This window comes from Dendropsophus ebraccatus, chromosome 12 (genome assembly GCF_027789765.1).
Source record: "Dendropsophus ebraccatus isolate aDenEbr1 chromosome 12, aDenEbr1.pat, whole genome shotgun sequence".
Classification (NCBI taxonomy): domain Eukaryota; kingdom Metazoa; phylum Chordata; class Amphibia; order Anura; family Hylidae; genus Dendropsophus; species Dendropsophus ebraccatus.
In genome coordinates, this window is record NC_091465.1 from 42,127,580 (window position 1) to 42,151,230 (window position 23,651).

At 41.7% G+C, this 23,651-nt stretch overlaps 2 protein-coding genes across 4 annotated transcripts in view; one reads left to right on the forward strand and one right to left on the reverse strand.

Annotated features, from left to right (window-relative positions):
- Positions 1 to 23,651, forward strand: part of LOC138769690 (apolipoprotein A-I-like) — a 523,881-nt gene that overhangs the window by 467,040 nt on the left and 33,190 nt on the right. The gene's annotated exons all lie outside the window — the stretch shown is intronic.
- LOC138770062 (apolipoprotein A-I-like) lies at positions 15,721 to 19,457 on the reverse strand. The gene is made up of 4 exons (XM_069948960.1): positions 19,421 to 19,457; positions 18,572 to 18,650; positions 17,307 to 17,451; positions 15,721 to 16,473 (listed from the first exon to the last, which is right to left on the reverse strand). The coding sequence occupies exons 2-4, from the start codon at positions 18,612 to 18,614 to the stop codon at positions 15,894 to 15,896; spliced, it is 768 nt and encodes a 255-aa protein (XP_069805061.1). The 5' UTR covers positions 18,615 to 18,650; positions 19,421 to 19,457; the 3' UTR covers positions 15,721 to 15,893.

Sequence of the window (23,651 nt, forward strand, 5' to 3'; positions counted from 1 at the left end):
CCAGGAGACAGCATTAGAAGTGGACTCTAAACCTTGTTTCAATCAGCTCAATGGTGTGCCCACAACCATCGTTACCTTAAAAAGTTATTGGGGGTCCCCAACAGATTTTTTTTCTCGAGGGCCTCCATTACCCTGGGTACTCCCTATACTTGTTTCAGTCATTTGAGGATTAATAATCCAAATATCTTACTTTTAGAGAACCTTATTTTATTGGTCTATTATGCTCTTAAATATAATATAAAACAAAAATCTTGAGAAAATGTTTTCCTAACATTTCCTAACATGCTATTGAGAAATGAGATGTTATTATTGGTGGAAATTAGCTTACATCCTGAAACTAACCCAGTGCAGCTCACTAGATCACTGCAGACCCTTTATTCTAAAAGCCTGGACTGACATATAAGAAAACATTGGTGTCAGAAATTTCCAAAGATTTGTAATTTACTTCTATTAAAAAATCTCCACTCCTCCAGTATTTATTAGCTGCTGTATGTCCTGCAGGAAGGGGTGTATTCTTTCCAGTATGACCCTATGCTCTCTGCTGCCACCTGTGCCCGTGACAGGAACTGTCAAAAAAAATTGCAAATCCCCATAGAAAAAATCCCCTGCTCTCCAGACTGGAAAGAATACAGCAGCTGATAAGTACTGGAAGACTAGAGACTATTTAAAATAAGTAAATTACACTTTCTGGCACCAGCTGATTTGAAAGATTTTTTTTCTGTACTACCCCTTTAACACTGATCTATTACTTTGATGGCAAATTAGCACTAATACTGGCTTAGGACTGCTTTACAGCAAATTCCAGAAGTTCACAAGCAAGAGGGTAACTAAACAGAATGCAGCATGCTGAAGGTAGGAGAAGAAAAAATAAGCAAAATCCCAGAACTTTATTCCATTCTCTTTAGAAGCTCCTAGATCGAATGGGAACGAAAGCTGCTCAGGCTACAGCCATTTCATATAGCTCCTTTCCAAGCCTCATGTCTATTCAAAGCAACACCCTGATTATGTCAGCAAATACCAAACACATTTAAAGAAATAATGCATGAGAAAATACCAAAAGCAAGTAAAGTGACAAAAAGAGGAAAAAAGTAAAAGAACAAAGAGATGCTAAAAGATTTTTTCATTTAAATAGGCACTGCACATATAAGAAACGTTGTAGAAGTCCTTATCTGACAGAAACGCTTCCTTCTCCTGTGTCAGGTCAGCACTGTCCGAATTACATTTTTAACCCCTTGATGCAAAATGATGTACCAGTATGCCACGAAAAGCAGTGCATTCCCACATCATGCCGTACCGGTACGCCATAATATGCAGGGGCTCTATAAAGCTTCATAGAGAGTGAGGACCGGCTGCTGTAAGCACCCGGGTCCTCACAGTAATGACAGGCAGCAGCATTTAAGTGTCAGTGACAGGAGCCTACTGCAGGGGTCCCGATCGTTCTCCATGACTGCTGGAGGTCTCATACTTACCTTCATGCAGTCTGATCATCTATCTTCTCATAGAGTCTGCCTCAGACAGGCTCTATGGTAAGATCAAAGATAACTTTGATCAATGCTGTGCAATGATTGCATGTAATAGTCCCCTAAGGGAAGATAAAAAGTGTAGAAATTCTTTTTAAATGTTTTTAAAAATATGACAAAGCCCCTCCCCCTATAAAAGTTTAAATCACCTACCTTTCCCATTATACAAATAAAACATGTAATTATAAATAAACATATTCAATACCAAGTGCACAATTATCTAATGTATTAAAATTTTACAATACTATTTCCCTACAGTAGTGAAAGTAAAATAGAAAAACAAAAGTGAAAGTAAAATAGAAAAACTTGCCAAACTCCTATGGAGGCCAGCGCTGCTGCAAAAGATCACTGGCTCGAAGAATTATAAAATGAGGATTTATTTAAATATTAGCACAGATGTAACGCGTTTCAATATTTAAATAAATCCTCATTTTATAATTCTTTGTGCCAGTGATCCTTTGCGGCAGCGCTGGCCTCCATAGGAGTTTGGCAAGTTTTTCTATTTTACTTTCACTTTTGTACACACAGGCCCCATCTTTGGGAGTATCCCAGAGCGCCACTCCTGGCTAGCTTTTCCTGCAGCCTGCAATGGGACACTACAGTCACGTCGGAATCCTGTACCAATACCCCAGAGTAGGGGTGATACGCACAAAGCCCAAGGGGCTTCAAGGTGAGCCTCAAATCGTTACAACCATCTTTCTACCAAGTACCAAAGGTATCACACGAGGCGCCGCCTCCTGCCTTTCCTCTTTTTCTCTCCCCATTATCTAGTATTTCCCTACAGTGAATGGTGTAAGCAAAAAGAGGAAAAAATGCAAGGATTGCAGATTTTCTGTCACGTTATCTATCAGAAACAAAATCAATAAAAAGTGATCAAAAATTCCCATCTGCACAAATTCCATACGCAGGGGAGAGGGGGAGAGGGATATGCCCAGGGCACAATGTCCCATATTTTATTCAAAAGAAGCAGAATGCTGAAGAATAAGTTCATTCAGAAATTAACTTGCCCTATCCCCCCAAAAAAAGTAACTGGCTGGCGATTTGTCTCCTAAATTTAGTAAGGGAGATTGGTTATCTTCCAAAGCGTCTTGGAAAGTATCAAACAGATCATTTGCTGCTGATGTGATTTTGTGGTATCATATTTCCTTGTGGCCATTTCTACATAGCTTCAACAATAAGAATGATCAGTGACTGAGGTGGGACACCACTACAACCACTGACTATGAGAAACATTTCTCCACAGCTGTCTCTTCCCTGACTTTGTTCTGTTTGTTGGGTTGATATTGGTTATAGTTTGTTTCCTTGTTATGTTTTACATACTTATGCTACATTGTTTTAAAATGTTAAAGCAGAATACCGCCTATAATATTTACTTTTCTATTACCTAAAAACATGTATTATCATTTTTCTGCCACAAGATGGCGATGTATTCGCATAATACATCTAGTTCCACAAAGTCATCCTGTTAGCTTCAAAGGGAATTTGTCAGTAGTTTCCTTCCCTCAGCACAGAGAGGTCTACACAAATGACATGAAGAGGCGTTAAGGTAAAGGAATCCCCAAAACAGTTACATGGCTCATCAGTTTGGAGATCAGTTCATGCAAGTAAGGGAATGTCCATACCTTATTACATGAGGAAATTATTGTTATTGGATTTACAGCTCTCTGTAGTCCCTGTTTCGTATACTAATTTATATATCAGCAATGTATGGGTCTACCACTGCAAAGCCTGTCGGCAGGTCCTCCCCACCTTGTGAGCTTTCACTCAGTTCGTACTCTGTGCTGTTGACTTTCCAAGGAAAGACAAACAGAAACAAAGGGACATAGTGCTCAGGCCAGTGCTTTTGTCCCTTATTTGTAGTGATTGGTGGGGTTTCCAGTAGCTGGACCCCTAAGATTACAACTTCTGACATGTCTCTATGACATATCAAAAGTTTTCTGAAAGTTTGGTTATACTTTATAATATATCACTACTATACAGTCAAAATACTATTTGGTGTCTACAGACAACAACAAACTCACATTGTGTAGTCTGATCCTACGGTCATGCTCCTTTCTATCTGGCCTCTAATTCTCCTCAGTATACATTTGGTAGATTTGCAGACAGAAGGGCATAAGATGGAGATGTGTATGACTGCGGGTCAGACTACACAATGTTTATTTGTTGTCTGTTATCATGGAGACACACATCTATGGAAAGGAAAAAAAAGGTGTACATCATGTTTAAGCTTTTGTATGAGATAAAACACTGGTTTTAGTTTGTTAATTCATCTTAATAACTTGATTAAATATAGTATTAATAGACTGCCATAGACTGCCATACCAAACGTGTAGACTGCACCTTATTCCCCAACGCCGCCAGGAAATAAAAAAACAACGCTCAACTTATTTTGCTTGGTGATGGCCGGCCACAGCTTTTATTAACCGTCCTTTTTTTTTTTTTAAAACACATGACTGTAACAACACATAAACATGTACAATTCGCATAAAAGGGAGAGAGGGAGGGAAACCGCTCTTGTAAGCAGTGAACTGAAAGCGCGGGCTGCGCTAACCCCTATAAGTGGGTTCTGGTACCACTTCCTACTGGTCCCTGATAGGCTCTCCAGCCCGGGAATTCTAATTGGCCACTGAACACATGTGGGAGGGAAAAAGGGGGAGGGGGGATAACACTAAGAAAGAGGAGGAAGAGGAGGGAACAGTTCCTTCATTAACCTTTTCCTGGGGGCCATAAGGGAAACAGAGCGAGGGGTATATTATGGAGGATGCCACAGGCTGTCTATAAGCACCCTCCATAATCAGTCAGGTGCTTGCTAGACTGCCTAGATCTCCATACCAAACGTGTAGACTGCACCATATTCCCCAACACACAAATTTAGAATGCTGAGTGCACCTGAGTTCAGCGAGTGTGATCAGGAAGCTCCACTCTCCACCGGCACCGTACAAACACATAGAAACACCACGCTACAACATAAGAAACTTCTTTAGCAAATTTCTTTACTTTTCCAACAATAGTATAACAAGAAACATGGAAATTATATTCCCCAACGCCGCCAGGAAATAAAAACACAATGTTCAACTTCTTTTGCTGGGTGATGGCCGGCCACAGCTTTTATTAACCATACTTTTAACCTTAATTAACCAACCGGCACTACATGCCAACTCACCAGAAGGGAAGCCACGGTGTGCCCGTACACAAACGCCCGCTTAACCCTTTAACCTGCTGGGCAGGTGTACTCAGCCACGAAGGAGACCAGTCAAACCTAAACTGGGCTCCGACCCCCACACAGCACGAAAAACGGATGCTCGATACCATCTTGCAGGCCCAATAAAAAGATATCTATCCCAATCTCCGACAGTTGCACGCCGTCACCAGACATCAGCCCTCTATTCTCCCCTCTAGCTGACGGTGGCGAATCACCATGCCTGACCTAGATCGAACGAAGTGGGACATCCTTGCACTGAGCGTTTGGCACACCCTTTCAATCGCCCCAGGATCCCTGGCGAATTGTCACACCATCCGGGTGGACAATCTCAGACCACACAAGCACGTATTCAGTAAAAAAGGGGACCAAAACGTTCTATGTCCGCGCGCATGAGGGTCATGAGCTGACATAAGTCATTGCCCCCTGCATGGATAACCAAAATCACCGGACCTGTAACCGTGCCAGCGAACAACATAACTTCCGGCAAAACTTGAGGCCAGCGAAGCCCCCGAATTCCACGCCAGGACATTGCAATCTGCCGGAACCCGAGGCTCCTGCCTCCTGGACGGACCTCCGCACGTTGGCCAGCATGGAATATGTAAGAGTGGCCCACTATGAAAACCGCAGGTGGAACGACATCTGAAAGGAAAGAACAATTAGAAATCACACCAAAAGCTCCAGACTCACATAACGTGCATAGCAGTCCGAACGCCATTTGCAGATTCTCTTAACCACCTCTTTAGGGAGTTCCGCTCTAGCCGCTTTTGTGGCCACTCCTATCCTAAAGGAATGCGTACCATAGTCCTCCTGGGGAAACCCAAGGGCTTAACACTAAGAAACACTAAGAAATAACACTAAGAAAGAGGAGGAAGAGGAGGAAACAGTTCCTCCATTAACCTTTTCCTTGTGGCCATAAGGGAAACAGAGCGAGGGGTACAGTATATTATGGATGCCACAGGCAGTCTGTGAGCACCCGCCATAATTAGTCAGGTGCTTGCTACTCATTCTGTGTTCAAACCACTGGTATCATGCATTAGCTCTCATGAAGTCCTCTCCCTGTGCTGTCTTTTAGCTAAAAAAACACATTTTTATTTCAGAGGAGCGGTGTCAAAGAGATGGGGCCTAAAGCATCTGTGCCCTGGGCTCACGGTGCCTCTCAGGTCTTCCTCCTCACCCAGTGTCTGTTTAGCAATGTTCCTGGGTAGGATTCTCTTCTTCTGCAATGACCTGGAGCCAGGCTTCATTAATGCGTCTGCAGCACTTTGGTTCGCACATGTGCTGGATTGAGTCGGGGCAGAAGAGGAGGACCTTGCCCAGAGCCTCGCCTCTCTGACACTGCTCCTCTAGAATAAAACAGTGTTTTTCAGCTAAAAGACAGAACCAGACAAGATTTGAACCAACCCTCCACAAGGAAAAGACTACATAAGAGCAACTGAACAGTACCAGTGTTTTTTTTTTTTTTTTGTTTTTTTTTGGGTGGGTGAAAAGTAACAGTGCCGTGTCCTGATCTCTTGCATCTGTACAATCAGTCAAATAAAAGCAATAATAGAATAATGTTGAAGCCAAATGTCCTTGTTCATGCTGTGATAGTGTGATCACCTGCTATCACAAGGAACATTTTTATGATATTACATAGCAAAATCTTACAACATATTCATGAGTCAAACCGGTCGGTCAAGGTCCTGACTGAGTTTCGTCTTACTGACTAGATTTCTTTCTTATGATTAGATGTTAAAATGTGCACAGTGATAACTCAATGGAGTTCAACCCCTTTACTCATACCCCCAGCCATCAGCTGTAATAAGAATTACATGAAAATAAAAGCACTTGGTCACCTGTTATTTTTGACCTTTTCTATTGGCTTATATTGTGCAACCCCAACGAAGGACAGATGACTCTCTATTGGCCTTTTGTTGGATGAATGGAGCCTAATGGATGTGACTGGTGTATACACGGCATTTTATTTTCGGGTTTATCTGCCAAACAAAGGCTCCAAACATAAATTCAATATGCATCTCCAATGGCCTGTTATCTAGGAACAGGGACATCACTTCCTGGAGACTATGACAGTGCTCTGCCTAGTGGTTCCCATTCACTTTAGTTTCTATATAGCATGCGCCTCCTACTGCCTTGGTCCCTCGGACAATACAGAAGGACCGATGTTTCTTCAATTGTGTTGTTCCCAGTGAATATTTGAAAAAAAGACTATAACTACAGTACACAGATTACATCTTGGTTCTATCAGATCTCATGACCTTTTGGTAAATACTTTCCCTATATTATAAAAATTCTGGAACTTATTTTCTTAGAATTCTAAATGCTTCCACGTTATAATTCCTTGTAAATATTTATGAATAAATTAAGTGTGTGTTACCATTCCCCACGGCAAAGGGGTGTGTCCCTACACAGTTTGTTATTGACAGCACTAACTAGGCAATGTGATTGTGGTCAAGGACATGGCAATGACCAGTAGCCCATTTACTGATTTATTTCCAATGAACACTGAATTTTAAGAATAAGGCTGGGTTTACATATATAAGTTTGCATCATTTGTGGGTTTTTTTCCAAAAACTGACCACAACTGATGTCACAACTGATGCCAAAAATGCATCAGTTTTTCTATCCTTCTTTTCATTAAAAACCATCATTTTCCATCAGTTGCCATCAGTTGACACAAGTTGCTCTCATCAGTTGACATTTTTTCCCCTATATGTTTTCCTGTCATTTTCAATGGGGGTAGCTTACAGGGGGGCTATATGTGAGGGGTAGAGCGCACAGGGGGACTATATGGGAGGGGGAGAGGACATCGGGGGGGCTATATACTACTGGGGGAGAGCGCACAGGTGGGCTATATACTACTGGGGAGAGTGCACAGGGAGGCTATATACTACTGGTGAGAGCGCACAGGGGGGCTATATACTACAGGGGGAGAGCACACAGGGGGGCTATATACTACAAGGGGAGAGTGCACAGGGGGGCTATATACTACAGGGGGAGAGCGCACAGGGGGCTCTATACTACTGGGGGAGCAACAGGGGGGCTCTATACTACTGGGGAAGCAACAGGGGGGCTATATATTACTGGGGGAGCAATGGGGGGGCTATATATTACTGGGGGAGCAACAGGGGGGCTATATATTACTGGGGGGCTATATATTACTGGGGAGCAACAGGGGGGCTATATATTACTGGGGGAGCAACAGGGGGGCTATATATTACTGGGGGAGCAACAGGCAGATAGGGATGTATTGCTGTATAGGGGGGGCAGATAGGGGTGCATTACTATACAGGGAGGTGCATGACTGGACGGCTGCGGGGGGCATTCCCCCTGGGCGCTGCAGGGCACTCCTCTTCGGCTGAATGCCGGATGCCAGAGCCGAACGGCATGCGTCCTGCCCCGCCAGGCGCTCTATTTGTTTCAATGAGTGCGGTGCCGCATCGCCGGAGCGGTGGTCCATCAGGACGCTGCAAGATGCGTCCTGACGCACCGACGGTCCGGCGATGCGGCAGCCACTATTTCCCCGCCGCATGTTTTGAACGATCCCATTGAAAACAGTTCAATGATGCGTTTCCCTCCGGCGCTTTTCTCCTGCGCCGGAGGGAAATGCTGCCGCACCGCCGCATATATGTTAACCCGGCCTTAATGTTCTGGAATTATTATTTCACAGGTAAACAAGTATCTTCTAAAACAGACATGTGAGGATTTCTGATAGAAATACATGAGACAGTCCCTTTAAGATAACTAGAGTACTGTGACAAACATAGATAAGACACCATGGTATTACAGCACATCATGTGAAAGGTTATATATTGTTTTGCTCAATATCATATCAATAAATAGCTGATTTTATGACCTAGATTTGATTAATTGAGACTTGGTCTTTGACCTTGTTTTTTAAATCAAATCTGTTTGTATGGACACAGCAGTTCTGATCACTCTATTAGTCAGAACTATTTTGCTCCTCCAGCCTTTAGAGGCCTCACTTATATGGCTATTTTTATGTATCTTTATAGTATGGCAGTCGCTGTTGCTACTGGTTTTTGCAAACTGTCCAATACATCAATACAAAATAACATACTTACTAATAAGTAGAGATGAGCGAATTTACAGTATTAAAGAAGTGAATCGCTTTGTTAGCTCGGCAGTCAGCTTATCAGCCAGCTGCCCTTGAACTCTGAGCCGCTGCTCCCCGGCTGCCTTTAAAAGCTTAATCCAGTCCTGGGAAACTTCTCCTAGTTTCCAGGTCTGGATCCAATTTTTCAGGCACACGAAGTAAAGCGACACGTAGTTCAAGGGCAGCAGGCTGATAAGCTCATCTCTACTATTGAGTCTCAAACGTGCAATTTTTCTACAGAGTGTTTTTTAATCAGCTGAATAGGAAAAATTCAACAAATATTCAGAAATTTGTGGATGAAAATAATCGCAGAAAAATCGGCAAAAAAAAATTTGGGAGACTACTCAAAACAGGCAGTTTCGCATCTATAAAATATTATCCCGGCCAATACTGCTTCATAAATAGAACTAAGGCCTTATGCACACGTCCCGTAATTTACGGATTCGTATTTACGGAAAAAATACGGATGAAGTGCATTGAAAAGCAATGAGTAGTAAAAAAATGGAATTACGGAAATACGGATGAAATACGGATGTCCAATCCGCAATTTCTCACGGGTTGTTTCAGGACCAGAAAAAAATACTGAACGTGTGCATAAGGCCTTAGACCAAAAAATGGGCTCAAAAACTATATAGTAACCAAAAAATAGGCGCAATGTCCTTGATAAATGCCCCCCAAGTCTTTTCCTTTGCTTTTTCCATTATGTTATGTGAACAAAGATTTAGTTGTCTATCAGATTCAGAACCACATGTATCATTGCAGATTATCACACATGACAGTAACATATTTTCTGCCCATGCAGAGTTTGAGGGTTGGTGGAGCCTGTTTGCTCTGATGTCATTTTGGAGGCCTAGACCCAAGAGACATTAGTCTGCTCAGTGTACGGTCTCATTTGTAGAGTGATATAGTGATGGTAACCCAGGAAAGCCCTTCACAAAGTGATATTTCAGCAGCTGGTGACTCCAAAAATGGGTTGAACTTTTAAGACAAGGCTCATATAAAATAATGTTTGTAGTACTGAAGGATGGATTGGTATCGAAATAGATTACTTTAAAGGGGTAGTGCGGCGCTAAACAATTATTCACTAAATAACACACTTTACAAAGTTATACAACTTTGTAATGTATGTTATGTTAGTGAATCACCCCCTTTCCCGTGTTTCCCCCCACCCACACCAGACCCGGAAGTGTAGTGTTCTATACATACCTGCCTCTAGCCGACCCCCGTCCGCCATCTTGTGCCACGACGTCATCTTCGGGCAGACAGCCAAACCGCTCCGACCGTCCCTAGTGCCGGACGCCCTCTGCCGCGTCATCAGGCCGCGATTGGCTGAGCATAAAAACATTACACTTCCGGGTCTGGTGTGGGTGGGGGGAAACACAGGGAAAGCGGCGATTCACTAACATAACATACATTGCATAAAGTTGTATAACTTTGTAATGTGTGTTATTTAGTGAATAATTGTTTAGTGCCGCACTACCCCTTTAAAGGGAACCAGTCAGCAGGATTGTGATGACATGATTCCCAGTATAGAGCTACTGTGCATCTGCAGCTGTGCCTTACATCCAGGGAAAAGTAGTTTTATTCCGGTGGGCAAGACTGGGACAAAGGTGGAAACTAGTCATCTGGTCGGGGATCCGCCCGTCTGTATGCTAAATGGGGATGATTGACAGGCAAAGAGGCTTCTAACAGGTCTCTCTGCCTGTCAATCATCCCCACAGAGTGCGCTGACTGGCAGAGAGACTAATCGGTATGATGCTGCAAGGTTTACATTTGGGTTGGGGGATTTTCTTACCTTCTTCTCAGCAGATCTTCCCCAGCTCTGGTTGGATGGGGATCATCATTGAACATAAATTTTCAGGTCTCTCCAGAAATGTTTGATTTCTGTCTGGGTCACTCAGGAACATTCACAAATATTGTCCCTGTGTCTCTCTCATGTTGTCTAGAGTCAGACTGTACTTAGGGTCATTGTGTTGTTGGAAGGTGACCCATTAACCCAGTCTGAGGTCTTTCACATTCTTATTTAAGGGTAGTAATACACGGGACGACGAGGGCCTGATAATAACTGTAATTTAGCGCCGATCTGCTAGATCTGCGCTAGTTTACTGGGCCTATTACACAGCCCGATTATCGTTTAACAAGGGCTGCCTGGACATCGTTACCGATATCCTTGAAGCCCTTGTTTAAACTCTATACATTACCTATCCATGCTGCAGGGCTTCTTTTGCGCTTTGCTTCTCACCAGGTCCCACGCGCTGCACCTCCAGGGCGGCCTCTCTGAGCTGACACGCCGCTCAGCCAATCACTGGCCGCGGCTGTCCTGGCCAGTGATTGGCTAAGCGATCTGTCAGCTCAGAATCTGGACCCAGGGAGAAACACAGCACAAGAGGAGCCCTGCAGCATGGATAGGTAATGTATAGAGTTTGGAAATCGGCAGCCACCAGCCACACACCGCTTTTACACATAGTGATGCGCGGCCGGGGACTGACAATTATAGGTCCAAACCTATATCAACAATCAGGCGATAATTGTTGTCATCATCTGATCGTTGTGTTTATTACAGGGAGCCGGATCGGGCCGATTCGGACGATTATGGTTCTGTGTAATAGGGCCCATAGGCAATTGAGTGAAGAATGATGGGGAAAATGGTTTTGTATTTTTTTTTTTTTTTTAATATAGCACAATGCTGCAACATAACAAAGGCAAAGGGGTATGAAAACTTTTTTAATACATTGTATCTGTATTATAACATTCTATTAACTGATATTGTAGCACTGTGTGACCTCAATGTTTCATGCATGCTGTATTTTATAGAATTCTGACTATAGGATAATTTAGCTGGAAATGGAAGAACTATGTGATGGCACGCAGAGTAATACAGACCTTCAGGGACTTTGCTGGCTACCGTACAGGGTCCAGGTGAGCCTTAATCCTGCTAATCTAGCAATGATTGTGTCTGTTGAACTATTAAAGCATTATCAAGCGAACATTTGAGTTGAAGGAGCATAGTTCTCAGATAACACACCGATCCAATCTGCTAATATAGCAAACAGCATGTCTATCAAAATAAAGGAACTTTATCAAAAGCAAAAGGACAATATTTCTCAGTTAACGCTGATGCTTAGGATTATGGGGAATAAAGGTGAATGTTTAGAGGGAATATACAATCAGAAAATAACATATTTAGTGGGATTATAATGCATTTTGTTAGTACTATTGGTTGCTAAACAAATAAAAAACTATCTTAACATACAGTACCTGTTTCCTGTATCTTCTTTTGCTGATCTGTGTAGTCTAGAAGATGGTGGTAGAGGCATCGCATTATTATTATAAGTTTAGGGATTGAATAACTCCCGTTAAAGGGGTTATTCTGTGCCACAAATCCATGGCCACTTTCTTCCAGAAACAACACGACTCTCGTCTCCAGTTCAGGTGCGGTTTGCAATTAAACTGCTTCTGTTTGTCAGGTTTATGCACATAGTATACATTATACTCCACATACTGATTGCTATACCGTACAGTAACTTATAATATCACATTTTCAGCTGTTACTCGTTGTTTGTTTCATCTCTTCTACATGTTATTCAGAATAAAAAAATCATTATTTTTGAGGTGTGGAACCAATTGTCTACATATCAGTGATTTCTTATGGAAAAATTTGCTTTGGTTTAAGAGCGGATTTGGATTACACACACGGTCCCGGAAGGAATTATGCTTGTAATCCAAGGCACCACTGTACAAGTCATACATCATATTTTAAATAATCTATTTAAAATGATCCATCTAATTCCTAATTTATTTATGACTCTTCACCTCATAAAACTGTTGTAAAATCTTGACCAATAGGTGTCTTACTTCTCTTCAGTCTGCTATCCAGTGCTTTTTATCAAGAGAAATATGTCTCTAGTAATAAAGAGAACAGGACAATTTATAGGAAGCAATTTACTGTAGAATTAGATCCCCAATTCCCTCCCTGCAGGCTTTCAGCACAGTGCAGCCTGTTCACACCAGTGCAATTTCTGCAGCAGTAGGTCGTGGCATAGCAGACAGGAGTGTGTCTCCTGTCTCCTCCAGCTCTGCCTGGCCGCGTGCCAGCTCTCGGTGCTTTAAAGTGATAGTACGTCCCTAATTGGATGTTGCACCAACCAGCTCCCCTATAAATGAGCACCTGTCCTGACATTCCCTGTTGGAGCCTCTGCATGCTCCCATAGTGTGTGGTACCAGTTCTCCCTTGGTTTCTGTCCGTGGTTCCTACCCCTGGTTTCTGCTTATGGTTGCAGCCAGTGACTGCTGTCATGGTTCCAGCCATGAATCATGTTCCTACCAGCTTATGTCTCCAGCTGCACCTCGCCTGCTGCCGCTAGCAAGCCAAGTCAGGGGAGGGACTAGAGATGATCGAACATTGGGAAATCTTAGGTTCGATCGAACTCGAACATTTTCAAACGTGCAGCATTTGATTCCTGATGCCTTCCCGGTCTGTGGGGAAAGAGGAGATAGCCTGGGTACCGCCTGGAATTCTGGAATACAGTTTATACAGTCCATCCCACCTTGCGGTGGGCCCTGGTGCGGCTTACGCCATCGCTAGTGGTGGTACAGCGGATCTACGACTCTAGTCGTTACAGTAGTGCATTGTGGAGGGGTTTCTCGGGGCTGCGGTTAAAGCCAATAAGTCACTAAGCTGAAGGGCCACACTAACAAAACAGGTGCAGGTTTTTGCAGGTTTTTGGAGTATTTGGAGTATTAATATTGCAGAATGAGACTGGCCCATAAACTTACAACGTTTCCTTGGAGGCTGAAGTGCCACAAAAGTGATGCTGAGCCACAGGATGCATGCCTCCTCCCCCACCTCTCCCTTCCCTGACTTATTGATGTACAGGGCTGTACATTATATATACCAACTTGCTTTTATAAAAACATGTCATATATTGTGACACAACAGAGTCCATTTCCCATTTTGCCATCCTGAAGAATGACTCCATGCAGAAGATTCCTTGTGGAGATAGACAGCAATGTTACATGCTCTAACAACATATTGGATTGGTGTACATAATGTTTAGTGTTGATAATGATGCAAAGGACGGTAGGTAAAGGTTTATTGTAGTGTGTGTCCTGAAAGTTATTACACATTTTGGAAATATGGTATATAGAGGAGGTAAGGAACCCTCCTGTTTAGTACACACTAGACCCATTTTATTATGTAGTCATCTAGTTATTTATTTTGTTGATATAGGGGTATATCATTTACCATTTATAGTTATTTATTCAAAGCATAAAGTCTGGGAACATGGTATATTGGATGTGGCACAGGGGCGTAACTAGAAAAGGCTGGGCTCCATAGCAAACTTTTAATTGTACCCCCCTCTTCTCCCTATCTCACTGTAGGTAATCCCCCTGTTTGTTAGCCCTCCGCCCACTAGATAGCATATATTAGGCATCTCCCCAGTAGGCTTCTCCCCTGGATTCCCCTGTAGACAGTGTTCCCCAAAATAGGCATCTCCCCTATTATCCTACCCCCCAGTACATAGTGCCCCCTATGGTAGGCATCCCCTTGGTGGTATGATGACAGCTCAGGAGACCCAGTGTATTGGAGGAATGGGCCTCCTGATGAGGCAGGCCCCATAGCGGCCATTATGGTTGCTATGGTGGTAGTTACAGGTCTGATGTAACATAAGGTTTGTTGGATTGATTTTATGCTATATTCATTTTCTAAAACACAGTCACATTCCTCTGTATTGGTGTGCCGTGGTTTACCTTGGCACTGACTTCCCCAGACCATGGTGCCTATTATCAGGAAAACTACGCTGTTTATGTATAACATACTGGGCGGTGATGACTACTATGATTTCAGGGAAGTGTATTTTGCGTTTTCTGCTTCGTGTATTACTACACAATACTACAGAAGGGATATTATGTGTTTTGCTGTAGCATTTACTTACGTTAGACTATAACCTGTAATATAGAGCTTCAGTTACTCTGTGTGTCATTGTATGCCTTGAAATATATTGTGGAGGTAATCGCCTCTACTGTACTTATATTTCTATACTATGATATTGGATTTAGTACGAGTTGTGTTTCTTTATATTTATCCAAAATGCAACAGAAAAAAAAAGATATAGTTAGGTACATTATGACCTTATGAGTGCTCTTTAATGGCTTCATAGAGGTTGTATGAAGTGTTATAGACCTGTGTGCAAAAGCCCCAAGTTGTCCTTCATTATATTACCTGGTCTCCTCATAGGCTTAGGCTAAGTTCACACAATGTAAATGTTTTATTAATCATGACCATTGTTGCCGACTTGCAACAACGGCCGTGATTAATAGAAAATTTATGTTGCACTGCAGTCAATGGAATCCTGGCCGGAGTGTATACACATAGGGGGAGATTTATCAAACATGGTGTAAAGTGAAACTGGCTCAGATGCCCCTAGCAACCAATCAGATTCCACCTTTCATTTCCCAAACAGTCTTTGAGGAATGAAAGGTGGAATCTGATTGGTTGCTAGGGGCGACTGAGCCAGATTTACTTTACACCATGTTTGATAAATCTCCCCTATAGTATATACTCTGTCCGGGAATCCTAGAAGCCACAGGAAGAACTGACATGTCAGTTTTCTGTGGCCACTTTTTATTGAACACTGACAGCTCACACAATGGAAAGTGCGGCTCCGGCCATACTTTCCATTGTGTGCTATGGTGAATTGGCATGTGGGAGCTCATGGATGCGCCCGCATCCCAATTCAGCAAAAATGAAGTGCGGTACTGGCTGGGATGATCTTCACTGACACCGGACGTTCTGTGACATGGACGGGTCACAGAACGGCCGGTGTCATACAGCGTGTAAACCTGGCCTTAATAGGTAAATAAAATATATGATGAATCAGGTATCCAGTATTTAAGCAATGAAGAAAGTTTAATATCATAAACTGAATAGAGATGTTACACTAAAGATTTTATGAAGTCATAGAATGAAATGTTAGATTTACAGAAAAACGTATATGTTTCTAAGTGGTAAATCACAATCACATTTCTTCATTGCTTTTCTCTTGAGCCGCCTTCATTACAGCTTTTCCAGAGCTTCTTTCAATTCCTTAAGGAAATTATCAATCTTTTCTTTAACATCCTTTCCATCAGGGAATTTACTTTTGATGTTTTCAAGGTGAGGCTGAGCCTGTTCCTTTATCTTCTCCATATTCTGCTCTACATCTTGTTTGAAGTCATGATAATCCTTCTGTAATTCACCTTGGAAATCTTTGCGGTATCTCTCATATTCTGCATGGACGTCATCTACGTAGGGTTGCAGTTTGACACGCAGGCTGTCGATCTCAGCGCGCAGTGCATCCCGACGCTTTTCAGCAACGGTTTCCAGATTTTCGAAGAAATCTATTACTTGCTTACTTATTCCAGATATAAGATCAGATCCAACCGGCACTACTTCTTTTACAACTTTCTTAATATGATCTTCCATAGCATCATCAAAACCCTTCAAAATAGGCACTACTTGTTTTCTGAAGACAGGGAACTTTTCGTGCAGCTGTTCATCGAATTTCTTAGCAACTGCGTCATAGTAACTTTCAACAGCTTTCTCTAGTTTTTCGGCATGGTTTTTTGCAGCTTCCATCCTCTCTTTTAAATGGTATCTGGGAATAAAGAATAAGCAAATAAATATATCGCATTAACTTATTTAACAGAGGACCCATTGGGGTACAACTACAGAACAACCTATCTGTAAGTACCAAGACCCTATGCAACTTGCAAATGATCTTCAATAATTCATGTTCTAGAAGTTCTACACCTATAACTGAACAACAACTGAGTAGTATTGCTTACAGGCATCCCAATGCATATATATATATATATATATATATATATATATATATATATATATATATAATTATTATTATTATTATTATTATTATTATTATTATTATTATTATTATTATTATTATTTGTTTAAAGGGGTTATCCAGCGCTACAAAAACATGGCCACTTTCCTCCAGAGACAGCCCCACTCTTGTCTCCAGCTTGGGCGGGGTTGTTCTGCTCAGTTCCATTGAAGTGAATGGAGCTTAATTGCAAACCGCACCTGAACTGGAGACAAGAGTCGTGTTGTCTCTAAAAGAAAGTGCCCATGTTTTTGTAGCACTGGATAACCCCTTTAATCATTAAAATGCCTTCCAGAAATAGATCATTGATTTACAATCAACTTGAACTAGTGATCTGCTAAACTGTACTGTGATCAAACACATCATCAAATCACACTTATAGGCAACTTTAATTTTAAGACCCCTGGGCTTCTAAGTGGGTAGTTATTAGGCATCCTGGCCTGGTTCTCTCAGATAATATCCTGCAATCATTATTACACAATGTCAGTTTACACAAATCTACACAAATCTACTATTAAAAAGAAACAAAAATACGGTCATCTAGACTTTACTGTACACAAACTGACAAATTGTCAACAAAATCTTACTGCTTTTCAATTTCAGGTAAATCCAGGTTTTTCCAAAGCTCTGATACTATTCCAATAGCATCATGTACAATCTTCTGTATTGTTTTGTCGGATTCTTTTTCTTGGCTAGGTTCATCTTGTTGCCAAAAGTAGCGCCCCTGTGCCCCTGCAAGACAAAGAGAATGTCATAGGAAATCCTGCTGGCATACTGTAAGTTGGATCTGAGTGTCCGATTCTTGGTGTGTATGTCACCTTGTATAAATGTGCACGATAGATAGACATCACCCATGATTTTTCCAGAAACGCACATATGGACGCCCAATGGATCTTAATCATCGAGATAGTCCCTGATGATTCAGATTCACAATCTTGGCAAGTTTTATTTCTAGGATTCCTTTCCACCTTCCTAATGCAGCTGGGGTTAAGTGTCCAAAACCGCTTGTATAATGCCTGCCAAGTCCATCGATGTAGTGCCTGCATTAGCAACCAGGGATGCAAGTGTGGGATACCGCTCCCAGAGAGTAAAATGCCAAATCATATTACACTGCTGGACCAGGCAGGCATCATATAAGCAGTTTTGGGGCACATACCCCCAAGCAGCATAAAGACATACTGGTAATTTGATGTTCCAAAAACAGGGGACAGGTTTTCTTTAACCCTTAAGGACACATCCTACTTTGGAGTATTATACCTAATTGGTCAGTGACAGATGCCGTTTCTGTCACTAAAACTCTTAAATGCTGCAAAATTTGAGGGGTTTATGGACGACATCAGCGTGATCACTGATGTCAGACGCTGATCTATGATGCAAGCTCAGCCAGTATGGTATACATGTATGACATTGTGCACATAGGCCCAGGCGTCCATGATGCACATCTGTTATCACAAGTACATGTAGTATTACATGACTTTTATTCAGAATGTAGTACAGGGCTTATAGACAGGGTTCATCTAGTTGGTAAAATCTTTAGCACAAAGACAAAGTAGCTCTATGATTAGGACACTATTAACAGTTACAGAAAGGATTGGTGTACATAAGTGGATACAAGGCTGGAGATGAGAAGAGGGCTTCAAAACCGGCCTAGACAAGTTCTTAGACCAAAATAATGTAAATGCATATGTATAGAACCTATCACCCCTCCCCCTTCCCTGTATCCATCCCTTCCTTGGTTGAACTAGATGGACATGTGTCTTTTTTTCAACCGTATTAACTATGTAACTATGTATGTAACTATGAGTGTAACCCATTATTACTAATCACACTAATGTCCCAAGAGTCATCATACCTGTAAAGAACAGCAGGGCTACCGATAGTAGCAACACTTTCATGCTTTAGCAGGCCCTTCAATACTGCACTTACGCAACCTGTAGAAGACAAAGATAATGATACTTAAAGGGGTATTTCCAACTGCCCATTCACCATGTTACGGACGTTGAGTTCCAGATCGAATTCAGGTTGGGATGTTGGTGAATTATTGACATGTCAGGAAAGTGGCACTCTCGTGATGTTGTCTGACTAGACACCCTCCCACATGATAGGATCAGTGCATATTCACGACAGATTGTTTGTAACCAATGGCTACTAGTAAACAAAGCATCAACACAGCAAGGAGTAATAGCTCAAAGACTTTGCAACTAAATAAGGCTAATTGAATATACACCTATTATCACCAGGACCTCCAAAGTACAGATGAGTTGATTGTGTGCAACTGGCCTAATACAACACTACAGCCCCTGCACCCCAAGGCTTGTCAGGGGTCCCAGAGGTCACCAAATATAAAAGGTTGTCATATCCTATTAGATGAGAAAACTGCTTCTGTTTATTAATTTAATATTATCTGTAAACAGTTTAACTATCTAACCTATCTAAGCTATTTGCACATATACAACTTATTATATGCAATATTGTTGTAGTGTCAATAAGTTTGCTGGTAGATTATCCTATAGGTTGGATCCATTAATATACTAAGATAGTTCCTATTTACTTTAAATAATTCAGGTTTTTATCAACACAAATCTTTACACTAATACACAAATAAATTGCTAAAAGAACTACAAGAATAAATAGATGACATCAGCATGCCCCTATAGAATCCCTTATGGGGACCATCACATAACATATACAGACAACTTACAATTCTGGGAAAACTCAGGCTGTTGTGTGAATGTGGTTGCTCAATGACTGGCATATATAGTGATTCTACCACCCACTATTGGGCACCTTCCCAATCAGATTATAAAGACACGTTTAATACAAAGTCCAAGACTACCAATAATCCAGTACATGAATACGGAAGATTAAAGCAGGACACGGACACAAATGGGGGATGGGCAGGTACCTCTGCAGCTTGCCTCAGGAGACAAACTAGGGGGCAGCATTTTAACACATATAAAAATCATCATTGCACTTTTTCCATGTTCGAACTTGAAAGTAAAGACTTGAAGTGAAAAAAAAGTGTGTGGAGGTTTTAAGCTGGAATTACATATTCTATTTTATGTCATTTTTAGCCAAAAAAAATTTGATATAAGAGAGAAGAATTAGTCTTTCTTTTATTCCTCTTAAGAATTGATACCTGTTTTCATCTCCAAAACTGTGAAACAAAGCTGTATGTGTGGTTCCACGGCAAATAGTCATTTTATTTTTATTTTGCCAAATAAACCATGTTGATTTCCTCAACAAAAAACATGCAGTGTCAGCATCTAAAACCCTCATAAGACTTCAGTGGGAGCAGGGAGGAGCAGGGAGCAGCAGGAAGCACTGCCCTGACGATCCTAAGCTCATCCAGACTGCCCATTTTAGTCAGCAGCGGTCTGCTCCTTCAGCAACTATTACACGGAGCAACAAGCAGCAAACTATCACTGCCATCATCGGGTCATTTCAACATGTTGAAAGACCCCATCAGCCGATATCATGCATGTCGACTGATCATGGTCTTTAACCCCTTAAGGACCGGGCCTGAAATGGCCTTAAGGACCGGAGCAAATTTTATGAATATGACCTGTGTCACTTTATTCATTAATAACTTCGGGATGCTTTTACCTATCCGGCTGATTCTGAGACTGTTTTCTCATGACATATTGTACTTCACATTTCTAGTAAATTGGAGTCGATACTTATAACGAATCTTTATGAAAAAACCCAAAATAGCGTGAAAAATTGTGAAAAAATGCATTTTTCCAACTTTAAAACTTTTCTGCTTATACAGAAAATGGTTATGCCACATAAATTATATATTAAATAGCATTAGCAACATGTCTACTTTATGTTGGCGGCATTTATTAAACTATATTTCATTTTTTTTTTGTTTTAGTCAATAGAAAGCGTAAAACATTAGCAGCAAATTTCCAAATTTTCAGTAAAATTTCAAAATCAGATATTTTTAGGGACCTGTTCAGGTTTAGGCCAGGTTCAGACGCTGTAACTGTGCGGCTGTATTTGCGTCTGTAATTGTGCGGCGGTATTTTTGGTGGTTCATGCGAACGCTGGAAAGTATAGGATATACGGCTGCACAGTGCACACTATGTCTGAATCTACGGCCCGATCGTAAACGGACCCTTAAAAAATGAACAAGACCATTGTTTGCGGCTGAATATGCGGCCCCGGATTGACAAGCGGTCCGTACGGAGTACTTCAAAAATAGCCGGCAATGATGCCGAATGCCGATGCCTCTAATAGTTAATATATTAAATTACTAAAACACATTTTCTTTGTAATAAAGACACTTTCGTTGTTCAATAATTTAATTCTAACGAATCCATCATTGTGCAATTAAATATACTGTCAAAAAATAAATATATATATAAATATACATTTATTTATATATATATTTATTTTAACAGTATATTTAATTGCAAAATGATGGAATCGTTTACATTTAATTATTGAACAATGAAAGGGACTTTATTACAAAGAAAATGTGTTTTATTAATTCAATATATTAACCATATATTAACCATGAGAGGCATCGGCATACTGCAAAACCCGCAAACCCCGGTAATAGCGATTCATGTAAACTGTTTCCCTGCTTTCCCAGATGCATCCAGAGGTGTTTGCATCACTTTCTTAAGATTTTATTTGTTATTTTTAGTTGAACCAGATTTCCAAGTAAATGACCGTATGTTTTGAGCCGCATGTCTATTTTTTCCCACGGCCACAGTTTCACCCGCACATTTACAGCCGCATAAAAAATACAGCCGCACAGTTACATCGTGTGAACCTAGCCCCCAAGTGTCTTTGAGGGGACTCTATGTTAGAAAGCCCTACAAAGCACCCCATTTCAGAAACTGAACCCCCCAAACTCTGCAAAAGCACATCCAGAAAGTTTTTTAACCCTTATGGGAGTCACAGAAATAAAAGCTAAGTGTGTAAGAAATTTGAAAATTTTAATTTTCTGTGCAGAGATTTTATTGTAATCCAATATTTTTCATAATTATGAACCTATTACCAGAGAAATGCACCCCAATATTTATTGCCCCGTTTCTGCAGTTTATAGAAATACCCCATATGTGACCCTATTGCGCTATTTCACGCAACCACAAGCCTCAGATATAAAGGAGCGCCTAGTGCATTTCAATGGCTCCGTTGTATTTGGTCATTTCTGACTGTACCACTTCAGGTTGGCAGAGGCTCTGGGGTGCCAAAACCTAAAAAACACCCCTAAAGGGACACCATTTAGAAAACTACACCCCTCAAGGAATGTAACAAGGGGTGCGGTGAGCATCTGGACCCCACAGGTGCTTCACAGATTTTCCGAACAATGTGGCGTGAAAAAAGACAAAAGTATTTTTTACACTAAAACGTTGTTCTAGCCTTCAATTCTTCATTTTCACAAAGGGATAAAAGGAAAAAAAAAAACACAAAACATGTAGTGCAGTTTCTCCCGAGTACGGAAATACCCCACATGTGGACATAAAGTGCCAAGCGGGCGCAGGACGAGCCTTCAAAGGGAAGGAGCGCCAATTGGCTTTTGGAAGCTGGATTTCACTGGAATGGATTTCAAGGGCCATGTCGCATTTACAGAGCCCTCGTGCTGCCAAAACACTTGAAACCCCCCACAAGTGACCCCATTCTGGAAACTACACCCCTCAAGGAATCTAACAAGGGGTGCAGTGAGCATATGGACCCCACTGGTGACGGGCACAAATGTGGAACAATGTGACGTGAAAGTGAAAAACTTCATTTTTTTACTTTCACGGCACAAATGTGCCCATCATCAAGGGGTCGATATCCTCATTGCACCCCTTTTTAGATTCCTTGAGGGGTGCAGTTTCCAGAATGGGGTCACTTGTTTCCACTGTCTTGGCAGCACAAGGGCTCTGTAAATGCGACATGGCATTCATCATCCATTCTAGCCAAATCCAACCTCCAAAATCCAAATGGCGCTCCTTCCCTTTGGAGGCTTGCCCTGCGCCCACATGGCGCTTTATGTCCACATGTGGGGCATTTACGGACTCGGGGGGAATTGCTCTACACCTTTTGTGTTTTTTTTTCTCTTTTAACCCCTTGTGAAAATGATAAATTCAAGGCTAGACCAACATTATAGTGTAAAAAATGTAATATTTCATTTTCACGTCACATTGTTCCACATTTGTGCCCGTCACCAGTGGGGTCCATATGCTCACTACACCCCTTGTTACATTCCTTGAGGGGTGTAGTTTCCATAATGTCACTTGTGGGGGGTTTCAACTGTCTTGGCAACACAGGGGCCTTTTAAATGCAACATGGCCCCTCAAAATCCATTCCATGCACCCTGCACCCGCATGGTGCTTTATGTCCACATGTGGGGTATTTCCATACTCAGGGGAAATTGCTCTACACATTTTATGTTTTTTGTATCTTTTAGCCACTTGTGAAAATGAAAAAATCAAGACAAGATCAATGATTTAGAGTAAAAAAAATTTACAAAATTACACTAAATGTTGGTCTAGCCTTGATTTTTTTCCATTTCCACAAGGGGTTAAAAAAGAAAATAAAAGCAAAACATGTAGGGTAATTTCCCCTGAGTACGAAAATACCCCACATGTGGACATAATGTGCCATATGGGCACAGGGCAAGCCACCAAAGGGACAGAGCGCCATTTAGAGGCTGGAATGGAGGATGGAGGCCATGTCGCAATTACAAAGCTCCTGTGCTGCCAGGACAGTGGAAACCCCCCACAACTGACCCCATTCTGGAAACAAAACCCAAAAGGGATCTAACAAGGGGTGCATCTGGTGACGGACACGTGTAGAACATGTGCCGTGAAAATAAAAAATACCGTTTTTTTCATTTTCACATCCCAAATGTGGCCGTCACCAGGGGGCCATATACCCACTGCTCCCCTTGTTAGATTCCTTATGGGGTGTAGTTTCCAGAATGGGGTCAC